At 39.2% G+C, this 17308-nt stretch overlaps 1 protein-coding gene across 9 annotated transcripts in view; it reads right to left on the bottom strand.

The window, feature by feature from the left end:
* The window catches only part of TMEM260 (transmembrane protein 260), an 88864-nt gene that overhangs the window by 29932 nt on the left and 41624 nt on the right, over nt 1-17308 (bottom strand). For all 9 annotated transcript variants that reach the window (XR_006705028.1, XM_045451061.1, XM_045451062.1 and 6 more), the window contains 6 exons: nt 16783-16897; nt 15644-15813; nt 12839-13010; nt 9470-9618; nt 2225-2401; nt 215-268 (listed from right to left, as the gene is read on the bottom strand). Coding sequence is in view for 8 of the 9 variants with exons in the window: in XM_045451061.1 (XP_045307017.1) it covers nt 215-268; nt 2225-2401; nt 9470-9618; nt 12839-13010; nt 15644-15813; nt 16783-16897 (837 nt within the window). In the remaining variant the exon portion in view is untranslated. The remainder of the gene's footprint in view (nt 1-214; nt 269-2224; nt 2402-9469; nt 9619-12838; nt 13011-15643; nt 15814-16782; nt 16898-17308) is intronic.

Below are 17308 nucleotides of genomic sequence, written 5' to 3'. Positions count from 1 at the left end.
TGTTTCTTTTATAAGATGGGGATAAAAGTAACTTCTTCATAGGTTGTCGTGAGGATGAAATGGGATTATTAATGTACAATGATTAGCACAACGCCTCAAACAAAATGACTGCTCATAAATGTTATTTTTATCATACCACTGACCCCCTACCCTACTGGCTGCTTCCCCGCCATATGAAAAACAGACCACAAACACGTAAGTGTAGGATAGTCACCTTGCTTGCCACATCTCTTCGTTGGCCACAGATTCCCAAGAAGATGGGTCAAACCTGCAGTTACAAGAAAGCAGTGAGAGTTTTCTGCAAGCTACATTTATTGCTATAGGCAGGTATGGAATCCTTGTTTTATAATCTTACAAGGCAATAAAATAGGTTGTATCTTGAAGTACTGATAGGGACGGAAATAATAAACTTATCCTAGAAAAGTCTGATCCTTAGGAATTTGAAATTTTGGTAAATGTATTCTTCATCTGCATAATGAGACCCGGTGCCTCATGGGAGCAAATGAAGGATTAGTGGGAAGAGGCTGGAGGCATCTGAGGAACCAGCTGTTCCCAAGAACTGCAAGATGGGCAACAGGGCAGGGGCGAGGCCTCGGTCACTCTATGGACACAGCTAAGAGCCAAACAGCTGTGAAGCTAGGGGATAAGCTTGAGAGAGGGGACTCCTGGCTTTGATAAAAATCACTGCTGGAGCCAGGACGCTGCTCAAAGAACAATGGCTAAACCATCTGCTGGATTTTGACTTCTCTTAATTGAATTTCTTATTATGTGTCTATTTTGATGGAATGGAAATAACGAGTGGTGTCCTGTATTTGTACTATGGTCACTGTTGGCAGAAAAGGTTATTTTCTTTCTTTTTTTTAAAGTAAGCTCTACGCCCAAGGTGGGGCCCGAACGTACAACCCCAAGATCAAGAACGGCACACTCTACTGATCGAGCCAGCCAGGTGCCCAGAATAGATTATTTTCTAACTTCTCACAATGGTCATGGAGTGCTTTTTTAAAAATATACATATGTAAGTTTATTTATTTATTTTGAGAGAGAGTGAACAAGTAAGAGCGGGGGGAAGGTCAGAGAGGGGGAGAGGGAGAGACTCCCATGCAGGCTCCCCATTGTCAGCATGAAGCCCACCATGGGGCTCGAACTCACGAACGATGAGATCATGACCTGAGCTGAAATCAAGAGTTGGACACTTAACCGACTGAGCCACCCAGGCACCCCTATGGAGTGCTTTGATATAAACCTACTTATCCATCTCTGGTTGGTGCACTGCGGACTGTTTGCACATATTGATTCAAAAAACCTTTGTAGCATTTTTCATATTTTCATACGGATCTCGCCCGTCCTTGAATTATAAGCAATAATTTTTTTTTAATGTTTATTTAGTTTTGAGACAGAGAGAGACAGAGCATGAACGGGGGAGGGTCAGAGAGAGAGGGAGACACAGAATCCGAAGCAGGCTCCAGGCTCTGAGCTGTCAGCACAGAGCCCGACGCGGGGCTCGAACTCACAGACCGTTAGATCATGACCTGAGCTGAAGTCGGACGCTTAACCGACTGAGCCACCCAGGCGCCCCTATAAGCAATAATTATCTAATCTTTAAGTAATTCATAACTTAAGAAATAGGCAAGAGAAGCACATTTCTAGAGATGGTGACTCAATTTCCATGTGGGTGAGAGTCAGCTCTATAGAGCTGCTTCAAGGAAGACTGATCACACCCCCAAACAGCATAACCAGGATAATGACAAACAACATAACCAGGATAATGACTTTTTCCTAATGAGTAGGAAAAAGTTACTCAAGGGCCAGTCTCCCCTATAGACAAGTTATGTGCTACTCCTGAAGAGAGGAAAATACGGCAAGCTCGTGTGCATAAAAACTCTCACGGGAAACAGAGTACCTTGTAAAGCTCTACTGTAGTTGATGGATCTCTTCCACCTTTAGGGTGCGAGACAGAGGACGGTGGACAATATGGCGTCACAAGAGCTGGAAGCGGAAGGTGCAGGGCACTCAACCGCAGCCCCCCCTTCCCCTCCCATCTCCCTACTGTTCTTCAAACATGAGAACAAGAAATACATGTTCTCTGTTACAATTCATGTGGGCAGCAAATAATACTAATAACTAATTTAAAAAAACCAAAACTATTCATAGGCATCTCAAAATTTAGTTTTTTAAGCACACAAAACTGCCATACTCTGATGAAACACAGAACTGCTGTTCTTACCTTCCATATTCTTCGGTCCAGTTATAGATATTTCTTGTGAGTTTAATCCATTCCTCAGGGTTGAATACTATCTCCGAAGGAACTAATTTGTCACAAGAACCCCAAGGCCAAAGTGAATAGTTCTTTTTCCAGGTTGGGTCACCTTCATGAATTCCTATGCAAACAAATGTTTTTTTCCTATTGAAAACAGAAAAGAAAATATTTTTAACTCAAAGTTCTAAATGTTAATAAATACAACTCATAAACGGTCATTTTTGACTCCTTGAACCTTGGTTAGCAATAAACAATTGGTAAACCTTTTGGTTTATTGAAATCTTTCCCAAATAGACCGTTTAGAATTTATATTAGTGCAAAAAAAGCTGTTTGGGGAGAGCTGGGGAGAAGTTAACAGACATAAATAATAAAACTTACCTGCTCAAAACATAAGAAATCATTTGGGGACAAGCATTATTATAATGAAAGAAAGCTTCTGTGGTCCTGTTTCACATGTAAAGTTAAATATTATTTGACACCTTTCTTTTTTCATTTTACAGGTGGAAATGTAAGTCTTCATTTGTTTCCCTGCTTAGAAGTAGTTTCTCCTTCCTCAAATTCCCATTGCCCTTTCTTCTTCTCTTTTATTGTTACTGTATTGTACTTATTGTTTGCATTCACAAATCTCCCCAAGTAGCCCAGAAGCATCCTGAGGATAGGCTCTCTATCTCTGAATTAACTCTAAACCACACATAGCAGGATGCTTAGCTAATCCACAATATTTGCTGACTAAAATCAATTAGATTGAATAAACTATAAAAAGCTTCAAATCCTGCAAAAATTAGGAATAGAAATGGTTTAAAAAGGTTGGTTCAAACTCACTATAATCGAATAGTTCTGTTCCAATTTGTGGTGTGTGACTGGGTAGCTATTACGAAATAGAAAAAAAGACGTATATTAGAAGAAGTTACTTGAAAGTAATAAAAGACGCCACCAACTTTGAAACAAGATACTTCTGGCTTAGATTTTAGGTTTTTTCCCACCATCTCTGACCTCTGTGATTTGGAGGAAATTACTTAACTACCTGTGTCTAGTCTCCTCAGCTGTGAAATGGGCAAACCCTCTCAGAGCTGTTCAAGATTAAGTGGGGATCTGATACCAAAGTGCAGTTTTAAAACAGAATAAGAGTTCCGGTTTTGGGGAAGATGGAGGAAGCACGCTCTACTCTGTCTCCCCCACTGCATACTAGACTTCTTGGACAGAACGCCTGGAATCTGAGGACTCTGAAGAGTAAATGGCAGAAACAAGCACGGGGAAAGACACCGGAATTCTGAGTTCTACCAAACCTGTGGGGAGTTTACCATTTCCCCGCTGCTGATATTGCCTAGCCTGGACTCAAGGGAAGCCTAATGCCAAGTGAGGACAAAAAGAGCTCCAAGAAAAGCCCCTGTTTTCAAGCCCAAGAAGGAGGAAAGGGAAGGTTGGGGAGAGTAGAGGAAATCCCCTGGATCTCCCCTCCTCTCCTTCCCCAGGCACCAGGAAGTACTGTGCCAGTTACAGAGGCAACAGCACAGTGACGGCAGGGGCAACCAGCAGGTTCCTACAGTTCTGAAGGAAAGGAACACCTCTCTAATCAGAAGAGCTGTGGCTGCAAGAGCCAGGAGTAAATCCTCACTGCTCTTTACCTCTGTGCGGCCTCTGGCAGCCTGGCCCCAGACACAGACACAGTCACAGGACTTGAGTGGCAGGTGAGGGAAATTAAAGCTCCAGCTTTCCGGCCAAACAACCAGGAAAGAAGGCTCCAAAGAAGGAAAAGGGCAAGAGTGAAGACAGAAAGGAGGGAGATCAAGAGAGCAATCCCATGAAGTTGTGTAGGAACTCCTGGCATATCTCTGAGCTCAGCATGCATGGATCTGACCCTAAATAGACTCTGAGAAATGAGTCACTGGACAGATGGCCACCCAAGGCCCAGACTGAGTAATGGGCAGCACACAGGGATTGATTCAGATCGCACTGCAAATGCTTTGAAAACAGAACCAATATTGGAACTACAGGACACAGAAGGCAGGTCAGAATTTGCAGCCTGAGATTTACCTGGCTGACAGCCTGCTACACCAACAAACAAACAAATCAACATTCTCGTTAGGATTTAAATAAGGCCCAAATATCCAAAATGTCCAGGATATAATCCAAAAATGATTTGGCTTATAAAGAAGCAGGAAAATCTCAATTCACAAGGGAAAATATAATCAATAGATGTGAATTCCAAAATGGTACAGATGTTAGAATTGCCAAAGACTTTAAAATATCTATTATAACAATGCCCCAAGAAGTAAAGGCAAATACTCTTGAAATGAATAGAAAAATAGAAAAATCTCAACAAAGAAACAGAAGATATAAAAAGGAACCAAGTAGAAATTACAGACCTGAAAAATATGATGGAAATTAAAAATTCATTAGATGGGCTTAATGTAAGTCTGGAGAGAGAGAGAGAGAGAGAGGGAGGAAGAGAGAGAGAGAAGCAGACAGTAAACTGAATGGTGACAGATCAAGAGAAATGAGACGATTTAAACCACAAGGAAAAAGACTGAGAAAAAAAAAAGTACAGTCTCATGCACCTGTGGGACAGTGCCAAAAGGTCTAATGTTCATGTCATCAGAATCCCAGGTGGAGAAGAGAAAAAATGTGAAGCAGAAAAAGTATTTAAAGAAATAATGTCAAAAAATCTCCCAAATTTTGTGAAAGACACAATCTTACAGATTTAAGCAGCTCCGCGAACACCAAACAGGTTAGACTTAAAGAAATCCATGCTCAGATACACCATAACCAAACTGCTAAAAACCAAAGACACAATCTTGAAGGCAGCCACAGAAAAACAACACATTTCACACAGAGAACAATGAGGATGATATCCTGGGATCAAAAGAAGGGCAACGGATATGATAAATATCTAGATAAATACCTTAAATTATTTTTTCTCTTAAATTAAAAAATATATGTATGACAGATGAAAACAAAAATTATCAAGTATCTGGTATAATTAATATATATGATAACACAAAAGTGAGGAGGTTAAAGGGACTCATATGGCAGTAAGTTTTCTATATGCCACTCGAAGTAGCAAAATATTAATCCTAAGTAGACTGTGAAAAGTTAAGTATGTATACTGTGATTCTCAAGATCAACTGTTAAAAAAAATTTTACCAAGAGACATAGCAAACAACTCAATAATTTAAAATGGAATACTAAAAAAATCAAAATTTCCAAAATATGACAGGAAAAGGGAAGCAGTAGACTGAGAAACAGAGGGAACAAACTGAGAGCAAATAATGAAATGGTAGACATACGTCTAAATATGTCAATATTTTCATGAAATGCAAATGGTCTAAATACACCAATGAAAAGATAGACATTGTCAGAATGGAAAATAAAACAAGACCCAGACATATGCTGTCTACAAGAAACCCACTTTAACTATGATATGGGTGGTTAAGAACAAAAGAATAAAAATGATATAACATGAAAACACTACTCAAATTAAAACCCAATCAAAAACCCAGAAGAGTTTTTTCTTTTGTAGATACAAAGATGAAAATGCCATTTAATGAAGAAAGGATGTTTTCAACAAATATTAGGACAACTTGACATTTATACACAAAAACAAAACAACAACAAAGAATCCCCAAGAACCTTGTCTTAATCCCTTGCCCCCTTACAAAAAGTAACTCAAAGTGGATCACTGATATGAAATGTAAAAGATAAAACTATTAAACTCCTAGAAGAAAACACGCGAAAATCTTTGTGACCTGCCACTGGGCAAAGAGTTCTTGCATACGACACCAAAGAGTATGATCCATAAAAGAAAAAAAATGATAATTGGATGTCATCAAAATAAAAAATTTATCTGCAAAAGCCACTTCAAAAAAGAATAAAAGTCAAGCTACAAAATTTATGAATCACATATTTGCTGAAGATTTGTACCTACCATACAGAAAGAATTCTTAAAACTCAATAGCTAAGAAAACAAACAATCCAATCATCCCACTCATGTTCACACACAAACCTGTACATGAATGTTTACAGCAGTTCAGTCCCCAACCTGACAACCCAAATGTCCTTCAACAGGTGAACTGATAAACAAACAGGAACATCTATAGAATGGAATACTACTCAGCAATGAAAAGGAACTGTTCTCTATCCTGATTGTTGTGGGGGTTATCCATGTATCCCACATGGATCTGTTCTGTATCCTAATTGTTGTGGGAGTTATATAAATGTGTACATGTGTTAAAATTCATAGAACTATACATAAAAAAATATCACTGCATCTTAAAAATAAAATAGTAAGTGTTCAATAATATTAGCTTTGTTCCTTTTAAAAAGTGCCCATTTAGAAAGCTTTCGTGTGATGCTGATGGCTCAATGCTTTGGGGGAAAAAATCTCTATCAAGTGCCTTACAATTGTTCATGTACTTTGACTTAGTAATTTCACTTCTGAGAATCTATTCTAAGAATTCAAACTTCTATCCCCTCCAAAGAAAACTATATACACAAAGTCATTTGTTGTAGTATATAATTTTATGATAGTTAAACATTAAGATATTCTATTAACTATCTACTCATAGTTCCTTTCCCCTCTTATTATTAAAATATAGTACATGTACCTACTAAGAATAGTTTGTAAAAACATTAAAAAATGGTTTTATGATATTCAATGGAAAGACAGGATTCTTCCACATTATGCTTTCAACTTTGTAAAATTTTTGATTTATTTGTATATGTGTAATAGAACCATATTTTTTCTAGTTAAAAAATTTTTTTCTTGGGGTGCTTGGGTGACTCAGTCAGTTGGGCGTCCGACTTTGGCTCAGGTCATGACCTCACAGTTTGCAAGTTCGAGCCCCACGTCGGATTCTATTCTATTCTATAATGAACAAGGCTAACAATAAACTAAAAATTTTATTTAAAAATTTTGTTTAATGTTTATTTATTTTTGACAGAGAGAGAGAGAGACAGAGCATGAGCAGGGGAGGGGCAGAGAGAGACAGGGAGACACAGAATCCGAAGCAGGCTCCAGGCTCTGAGCTGTCAGCACAGAGCCCAACGCGGGGTCGAAGTCACAGTCTGCGAGATCATGACCTGAGCCGAAGTCGGATGCTCAACTGACTGAGCCATCCAGACGCCCCCAAAATTTTATTTTAAAAACTGATACCAATAAGCAATATTTATCTTGAGGCCTTGGTTAATCAAAAATATTAACAAAAATTTATGGGCCAGAAAGTTTATCACCACGCTATATTATAATAGTCAAAGTCTTCTAGACTTCACAAAAATGTCCAAAAATAGAATATTTGTTATCATGCATCTACATGAGAATATTAAACAGTCAAGAAATGATGGTAATAAAAGCATTTTTCTGAGTAAATGGGGAAATGCTTATGATACAGTATTAGGTGAAAAAACTGAACAGAAAACTAAGTATTATCTCAGCTAGTACTGTAGGAGTCTGAGAGTGTATATGTGTTTGTAGAGTAAATAATTGATGTTAAAAATGAATGAAATTCCGAAAAGCTTACCAAGATGTTATCAGTGGATATCTTAAAGACAGATAGTATTGATCTTCTTTATATTTATTTGCCTGTATTTTTTAGAATTTCCACATGGAGCATAGAGTATTTCTGTAACAGGGACATGCCTCATTCATGCCAATGGCCAATGGGGTAATGCCTTTCACAATCTGGGCCTCCCCGTGCCTCCCCACTCATCTCTTCACCTAGCCCTTTAAGCCCGTGCTCCAAGCTTACTGGACCACTCCCAGTTTCCCCAGGGCTCAGCAGGCCCTTCCCATGACTTTGCACATGTACTTCCCTTGAATCGGCCTTCTCCTACCCACTTGGCAAATTCCTACTTAGTCTTTAAATCTCCAACATTTTGTCCATACTGACACTTCCATGCTTACCAGATGACAATGTAATTTATCTGCTTCATATTTACAGCACCACCTGAAACCCTCTCCAAAAGACTGCAACAGCAGGGGTCATGCCCATGCATCTGTAGCTTATATAGTTGTTGGGTCATTTTGGACAGTCAATTCTTTATTAAATAAATGCTGAATGAATGCCTCCAGGCAGAATTAATTGCTTCTTCACCCATGCTCCCAGTTAAATCATCCTCAGTAAACACATATTGAACATTGACTGGGTCTCACACTTCACAAAGCTCAGCTAGCATAGTAGAGAGCTTACCCCATTATATTATAGGCAGTTATACTCATATCTATGTGTATATACGACAAGATTGTGGTCTACTTAAACTTGGAACTGAGTCTCACTTTATTGCCAAGGCCTAACATAGGCTGGAGCATAGTAGATTCAATAATGTTTGTGGGGTTGAATTAAATAAAATTAACCAAAAAAAAATGTCCATTTAGGGATGTTAATGGCTCTTAATATCTTATTCAAAAATAGAACAATTAAAATTACTCTCACAGAACATTTATACTCATTACTTATCACTTCATTAGCCACAGTAAACTTCAGGTTCTGAACACCAAAAGTACCATGTTATCAAATTCTTAGTAAGGGATAATTTAACTTGGGAATTTAGAAAGAATTTCTTAAATCCCCTTTGTAAGAGAATAGAAATTATGAAATACGTTTTCTTCTTCACACTCTGGACAATCTCAAGCATTTCATGGATAGGAAAAATGTTCAACACTCTACCACTGAAGGAGTTATTTATTCTTGACCTTAACTATGAATAATTTTACGTTCTTAAGTCTAGAATTCACAGTTCTCATATGTTATCTCAGCCAGCATAACTGTAGGTGTTTTTCTTATTTACAAAAATGCCTTATCCTTTATTAGAAAAATCCTTAAGCTATTTTTATACAGTGATTATTCCTGGAAAAAATTTGCTTTACACTTAAAAGGGGGCCATGGTGTTGATCGGGGGGAACTGTAATTGCTTGAGATCCACCTGCAACGATTTCAAGTAGACAGGCACATCTCCAATTTCTCTGAATTATACTAAGATCTTATTTGCTATTCTTGTTAATCTGTCCTTATTTTTCCTTTACCCAGAACAATAACATTTATTTCTGCCTGGCCTCATTTATGCACAGATATTCAATTTAATTACAAAGATAATCTCACCGGTGACAGGGAAATAGGTGTAGAAAATTGGTCTTTTGGATGAGGCACAGCTGCTACATAAACAATTTTAGAAAAGCTTAAGATTTTAGAAAAGCTATTATATGAAAAGAATGCTTACTGTTTATTTATTTCAAGAAAATGATAAAGATTAAATGTGACCATTCCACTAGGTAACACTCCTTCCACAGGATTCCACCGGTTTCCAGGAAAGCTGACACCTGGTAAGTGCTTTGCCATCTTGGGTAAATACCACTCATAAGTCATCATCTATCAGAAAAATAATAAATGATGTCACGTTTTTGATAAACTTCTTAAAAAAGAATCAAGTTGACCAAGTACAATGAAACAGTTCTAAAATGTGGATATTATACTCATTAAATATTAACATGATTGAAAAATATGAACAAGCACAACCGAGGTATTCGCCACTGACTACTCCTCTAAATGACTTTAACCTTGGATTTCATTTCTTAAGTTGCACCTACTATTGGTAACCTAAGCACTTAGTTTGATCTTACCTGCATGCACTTGACAGACGCACTGGCCAGAATGACCTTCCCCCGTCTCACACCTAGAGAACGTGTGCCCAACTTTCAGACCAAGCTTAAGTATCACTTCATTCATGATGCCCTCCCCACGTTCCACTGCAGAATGATAGGCTCCTACAGCACCTTGTACCTACCTCTGTCACAGCTCTTACACTACTCACTAGACTGAGCTTCTCGAGGGAAGGGACTGTATGTTTTCATCTTTGTGCCTCTGCACCTAGCACAGTGCCTGGCATTGAATGGTTCTCAGATTATGTTTGCTGAAGTTGGAAGGTCTTTGGTGGCCAGGCTAGACAACCTGGGCAAGATACAGAGATGTGTCATTACTCGACTCTTTTGTTCATCCATTTACTCCAGAAACAAGTACTGCCCACCTACAATGAAGAAGATAAAATCCCTGCCCTTGAGAAGCTCAACGTATGACAATCTAGACCTCAAAGAGAAAAATTATCTGAATGCATCAGTATGTCCAAATTGTATATTCTCACATGGTCTTTTGATTAAAAAAAGTCATCAATATCAGGAAAAATCATTATTTCTTAATTCTATACTTAGTATATCCTTATCTATACTTTCATATGTACAGATTTACTTTTTTTTTTTTTTAAAGAAAAGACTCCCATTTACACCTTCAAAGCTTTGTTATAGTTTAGATATCACGTTTTGAGCAATTATGCTTATGTGTTACTTGCTTTATATAAGTAATTTAACTAGAGATGACAAATTAATTTTAATCTAGGTGTACATTGTAAATACTCAAACATACTTATGAATTAGATCTTATGACCCAATAGTTTCAGTTCTTAGGGATATTAACATTAATTCAACACCTTCTATATGCTACAACCTTAATATTTCTCATTTAATTCTCATAGTAACCTTATTGCATAGTAATCACATTAGACACTGCTGGGTGCCTACTCAACAGCTAATACCCTCTTCTTCCTCACTGACACAATCCTGACTTTGACCTGGTAGTCCAGGGCAGCTCCATGCTTGGGTCTAGTCTTTCCCTTTTGCCAGCAAGGAGTTTAGGAATTAGCATATGACCCAATACTGATTAGAGGGGGGGCCTCGGGGTGGTCTGCTAGGGGCTTCTGGGGCACATGTTACTCTCAACAGAGAGGGGAAGAGAGATAGGAGGTTGGCGGGGGGCAGGGGACGGGGGAGAGAGAGAGAGAAAGAGGAGGGGAGGAGACAGGAGGAGAGGCACTTTGCTTCCTTTTAGGATGTGATGCTTGGAACTGGACGTTCATCAGTTCAAGATGGATGTAGAAAAGTGGGCCTGGAACACTGACATCACTTGAACTGCTTGTATTATCCATCCTAAAACCTCCTATCTTCAGACTACTTCTCACGGGAGATTAAACACTCTATAGTTTAAGCTACTCTTAGGTATTTTGTTTCTTGCATTCAAAAGCATCCTAACTTAAATGATGATCATTTCCATTTTATAGATCAGGAGACAGAAGCTCTGAGAGGAAAAATCATTAGCCCCATGTCACACATCCTGGAAGTGACAGAATGAGGACTTGAATTTAGGTCTAATTAACTTTGAAATCCATGCTTTTCAACGATAGTGACTGCCGTCCTAAACAGTATTTTAAAATCATGGTGGGATATCACATTATCAACTAATAACCTCGCTTTTGTCAGAAGCTAGGTTGAAGATCAAATTAATCAATTTGTGTACCTGATATAAAAGCAAACTGCTTACAAAAAATGTGTAATTTGCAAGTTTCCCCATATTTGCAAATCTGTTTATCCAGTTTTCTCCAAAAAATTCCAATTATTCATTAATTCAACAAAATTTATTAAGTATTGTGCCTACTAATTTGCTCAAACTAATCATAGTATTAAGATTAGTATAAAGATTAGGAATTCTCTTTCCCTGATGACTGCTCTAAAAACACCAGAGATAGATTTGTTCCCTTTTAGGTATTTATGGTTTAAATTAGAAAACTTATAGTTTAAATATATTTCTTCAGTTCCGGAAGATTGTTTTAATAGACATGGAAATTTTCACAAGTCCTCTCCAAACGTATTTTTGTCACAAGACCAACAAAGTTTACTCAAAATTCTATAGCAGAATTGGGGTTAGTAATTTCTACTTAGAATGAAATGTTTACTTACCTGCAGTATAAGTTATTTTATATTCAACCTAAAATATTTTAATCTCTGGACCAGTGGGCAGTGTTAATTTGAATGGCTGTGTTGGCCAAATATATTATTTGATTCTACCATGAAAAACATTAATTCTTAAAACATTCAGTTTAGAAAAGTTTTTTAAAATATTTATTTACTTTTGAGAGAGAGAGAGACAGAGACAGAGTGTGAGCAGGAAATGGGCAGAGAGAGAGGGAGACAGAATCCAAAGCAGGCTCCAGGCTCTGAGCCATCAGCACAGAGCCCAACGTGGGGCTCAAACTCACAAGCGGTAAGATCATGACCTGAGCCAAAGTTGGACACTTAACCGACTGAGCCACCCAGGCGCCCCCAAACATTCTGTTTAGATGAGAAGGAACCAATTCATATGGCTTATACATTAGTTAAAATAAACAAAAGAACATGATGTATATTCTATCTAAGAGTTTTCATGAAAACTGTACCCATCCACTGTTAAAAAATAGTTCAAAAAATACTTGTTTTTTTAAAAAAAAAATTTTTTTTTAACGTTTATTTATTTTTGGGACAGAGAGAGACAGAACATGAACGGGGGAGGGGCAGAGAGAGAGGGAGACACAGAATCGGAAGCAGGCTCCAGGCTCTGAGCCATCAGCCCAGAGCCCGACGCGGGGCTCGAACTCACCAACCGCGAGATTGTGACCTGAGCTGAAGTCGGAACCTTAACTGACTGAGCCACCCAGGTGCCCCCCAAAAAAATTTGCTTTAAAGCGATTACTGTTACTATATTCTAAGTATATTTTTCACATACTTACTTCCTGATCCACTAGTGAAATATCTGGCCTCAGTCCCTCACAATAATGCATGTAACGGAGAGAATTCCCTGGCAAATCTCCTCTGAGTAAGATAATTGCATCATGAGGCATAGAGGCTAGAAGGTTCTTTGCAAATTTATCAATAACATAGTTGGTCCTTTGGTCACAAATGCTAAACAAAAGAATAAAGAAACATTAAAATAGCAACATACGGCTACAGTTTGAACAAGACTGAATTTATTTTCTGCACCATTCTTTTCCCATCACGCACTCTACATGTAGTGTTTCAAAGTATTCTAATTTACATCTTTTAAGAAGATAAATATATTTGAAAAAAGAACACTATCATCTGAAAGAAAACTGATTGTGCAATTAAACAAAAATCAGTGGACTGCTTTACTTCTGGAATTTATCATTTCTATAAAAAGGGAATCGGTTAGTGCTTAGAAATAAGTCCTTTTTCCCCCCTAAAAACACACCCAATTTCACTAAAAAGAAGTAAGTCTTCTGATTGCACTTGTAATTCAAGGTAATGTCATGTCGACTTCATTTAGACCAAAGGACTTTTCAGAAATTAAAAGGAAATCTACCAATTTCTGGCATAACTTCGTATGACATTGGTCTGACTCTCTTGCATGCAAGGTTGATCCTTTTCACCACTTCCCCCGCACCATAGTCTCTTCTCTCCTTTCTAGACTGAGAACTAACTCATTAGGGAATGACACCAACAAGAAGGAAGGGAAGGAACAGCTGGTTGAGTTGTTTACTTCTCTTCAGGCATTTTTTGCTATTGCCAACAACAGCGGTACAACTCTTTTCAGTGACGGAGTGGACTTTCTAACTTCAAAGAAAACTGGCATGAATTCTGAGAGCTTCCCATGAAAAAAGAAATAGACTACAAGAGAGTAAACGTATCAAAACACGGAACAAGCAATGTCCTGCCTGTTATTATCAGGTCTGTTACATTTAATGGTTTGGAGACACACAGTCTAAAGTTGAATCACTGGGCTAGCGTCACAAAGCAAATGAACACTGCTAGGAACAAAATATTAACCCTTGCCTTTGAAACTGCTGCAACTGCTTCCTGCTAGGATTCCCTACTTTGCAGGGTGATGCCTCACATTTTGCCACCTAATGAAGTTGCTATCTATTCCATTCCCCTGGGACAAATACAAGAATCAAAACAAAATAACCCAGCCTTGTACAAGCATCCCTGATGTCGAACCTGGATTGCCCTAAAGACCCGAGTCAGGAGGAGTTTGGGATAAAACAAACGTGGGAAACATGTGGGCTTTGCAGACCCTTGTTAAGCTAGCTATGGAGTTGTGCCTGGGACACACGTCCCCTTCCCACCAGACCTCCTGTGAAGCAGCCTTCCCAACACTGGCTCTACCCTGGTATTATAAAGAACATCAGTTTTTAAAGTTAAGTTGAAAGGAGACATTTAACCTTTTAATCATTATTTTTTTAAGGCTTTAAGTATATATGCATGTATATATGTATGTATGTATTTATGAGAGAGCAGGCACATGAGTAGCAGAGGGAGAGGGAGAAAGAATCTTATGCAGGCACCGCCCCCCCAGCACAGAGTCCCACGCAGGGCTCGATCTCACAACCTGAGCCGAAATCAAGAGTTGTACCTGAGCCACCAGGTGCCCCAGAAATTTAACCTTTTAAAATACCAATCAGTGCACCTGGGTGGCTCAGTCGGTTAAGCGTCCGACTTCAGCTTAGGTCATGATTTCGTGGTTCGTGGGTTTGAGCCCCATGTCAGGCTCTGTGCAGACAGCTCAGAGCCTGGAGCCTGCTTCAGATTCTGTGTCTCCCTCTCTCTCAGGCCTCCCCAGCTCATGCTCTGTCTCTGTCTCTCTCTCAGAAATAAATAAACATTAATAAAAAAACTTTTTTCAATACCAATCAAATCTCACTATCATGAAACTCCAGTGGACTCTTTCCACCTCTGTAACGTTTACTCAACACTGATGGAAATAAATGAACTATCATCTAAAACGTGGACGTCTCTTATGTTAAACTGAGGTTTTCATTGGCATGGTTATCAAACAGATTTTTAAAAGTACATATAATACTAATGCATAAGAATGAAGAAACTTTTAGAACTTCAATGATTTCAAAATAATTAATATTCACTGCTATGGAGTGAACTAGAAAAGGGCCAGGTGTTACTCAAAAGATGAAATCTTTGAAGGATAAAGGGAATTATTTCAGGGCATACAAAAAGGCCCAAATGCCTTTACTCTCCATCCAAGTGGTATTTAAAAAAAAAAAAATTTTTTTTAACGTTTATTTATTTTTGAGACAGAGAGAGACAGAGCATGAACGGGGGAGGGGCAGAGAGAGAGGGAGACACAGAATCGGAAGCAGGCTCCAGGCTCTGAGCCATCAGCCCAGAGCTCGACGCGGGGCTTGAACCCACGGACCGCGAGATCGTGACCTGAGCTGAAGTCGGACGCTCAACCGACTGAGCCACCCAGGCGCCCTCAAGTGGTATTTTAGATCATGGACACATCACGGACGCATCCTCCAGATCCTACCAAGTCTCTCTAGGGCTCCTTGGGGGAAAATATACAACTGGTGGATATGTGCCACCCAAAGCCTTGCTGGCAACGCCCTGAAACTACGCATCAGTCAGGCTGAGATTCTGTTCAGGCAGAAGCACCGCATCCAGACCAAGCCGTCTCACTCTGAAAACCAGTGGAGGTTACAGGTGCAACAAAGTCCAAGGATCTAAACATCCAAACGTCTCTTGTTTGGGTGAGACTTTTCATAAAATTAAGCATGTGTTACCTGAAATTAGAATATATTTGGTACATTATAAAAAGCGTTGCTGAAAGCCACTCCAGACACTGAAGCCCACTGGTGTTCAGCACTCGGTTGCTCTCAGAAACTAGCGCGGCCAAGCCGACGCCGGCGAGCACGGCCACCACAGCGTTGCTCTGCATCCAGAATCTTTCTACCTGTGCAAGAGACACAAGAGCAGCACGTCTGGCTGGCTGCTTTATGCAACCAACCAGGCACCTGTCGACTTAAAAAATACACCGCGTGTGCCTATTGCTGTCACGCAGGTCTTGTTAACTGACTTTCCCCAATCCGACTCCACGTCCCTCTAGCTTTCAATTTTCAAATATTTCCCCTTTCCCATTTGACACACGAATCTCCCTTTTTGGATCCACACGCTCTTTTCAATCCCGTGGCCTGCGCCTTGAACTCCTGCCACTTGTAAGGTGGAGGGGGTGGAGAAATGCTTTTGCTTTGCTCCTGATGTCTCCTCCCACGTGGGGAAGCTCCACCAATGTAACACCCCTCACTTCTTTCCCGAGGGGTGCAGGCACTGAGCTGACGGGGGGTGGGGGGAGTCTGGGAGCTGAGGGTGGGTCCGCAGAGCCCTCCCCTTTCCTCTTTCTCTTGGAAGTGATCTGCCTACAGGATGCACCTGTCCAGGGGCAGACTCTGTCCCTGTGGCGCCAGTGGGGTGGGTGTGGGGTGGGGAGGGTCTTGCCCTGGACAGCACTGCCTGTGACTAGTGGGTGGGTCTGTCCATTCCAGGATGTGCTATGAGGAAGCCCCCTTGCCCACAGACATAAACCACACTCTCCAATCTCAGAGTGATCAGTGATAAAGGTGATTCACCCTGGTTTATCTCATTTCTCAGTTGATTCAGAACTCAGATGATCAAATAGGGTATTATTTATTAGGCCTCTCGAACACACACATACACTGCATTGGTTTCCGCCATTAGAGAAGAGCTATCTACATTTATAATTTCTACTACAAAGAGAATACGCTAATAATTTTTGATCTATAATAAATTACACACAATTTTAACTATTCTAAGATAAGTCGCTCTTCTACAAGATTCGTGAAGACAAGATTGTACATTCCTAATCACCTTTTGGGTCAAAGGGCCATATCCAAGTCAAACTTACCACACCCATGAAAAGTGGTTTTGAAATATCTAAATTCGCCCTCCAAGCGAAGAACAATGAATAAATGCAAAACATTCCAGTAAAAAGCCATACTGATGATGGGTTCTGTCTGTCCCTATAAAAAAATTTAAATATGTCCAAAATTATTTATGTGCATGAATATTAATGACAATATCACATAGGTTTAAACTACGGGAAAAAAAAATTAGATCCATAAAACTTTCCATTTTTAACTAGGGACAAAGAAAGATCTCAGTTGAAAGAAATCTGAGTGGGAACATATAGCCAAAACATAGTCATTCACTACACATTGTAATACATATCACAGACAACTTCACTTGGAACTATACAGCAACAGATAGAAAGTTAAGATTTGAAGAAGAAATACAGATTATTAATCTTGTTAAATCGGAGATGCAATTAAACATACGCAAAACAAAGGAATAATGTCATGCATCAAAATAAGAAGATTTTGCAATGACAAATCTCAATATTGGTGAGGACGTAATACTGTGAAAGCATGTGT

This window comes from Leopardus geoffroyi, chromosome B3 (genome assembly GCF_018350155.1).
Source record: "Leopardus geoffroyi isolate Oge1 chromosome B3, O.geoffroyi_Oge1_pat1.0, whole genome shotgun sequence".
Taxonomy (NCBI): Eukaryota; Metazoa; Chordata; class Mammalia; order Carnivora; family Felidae; genus Leopardus; species Leopardus geoffroyi.
Note: the sequence above shows the minus strand (reverse complement) of the source record. Positions and strands in the feature narration are given on the sequence as shown.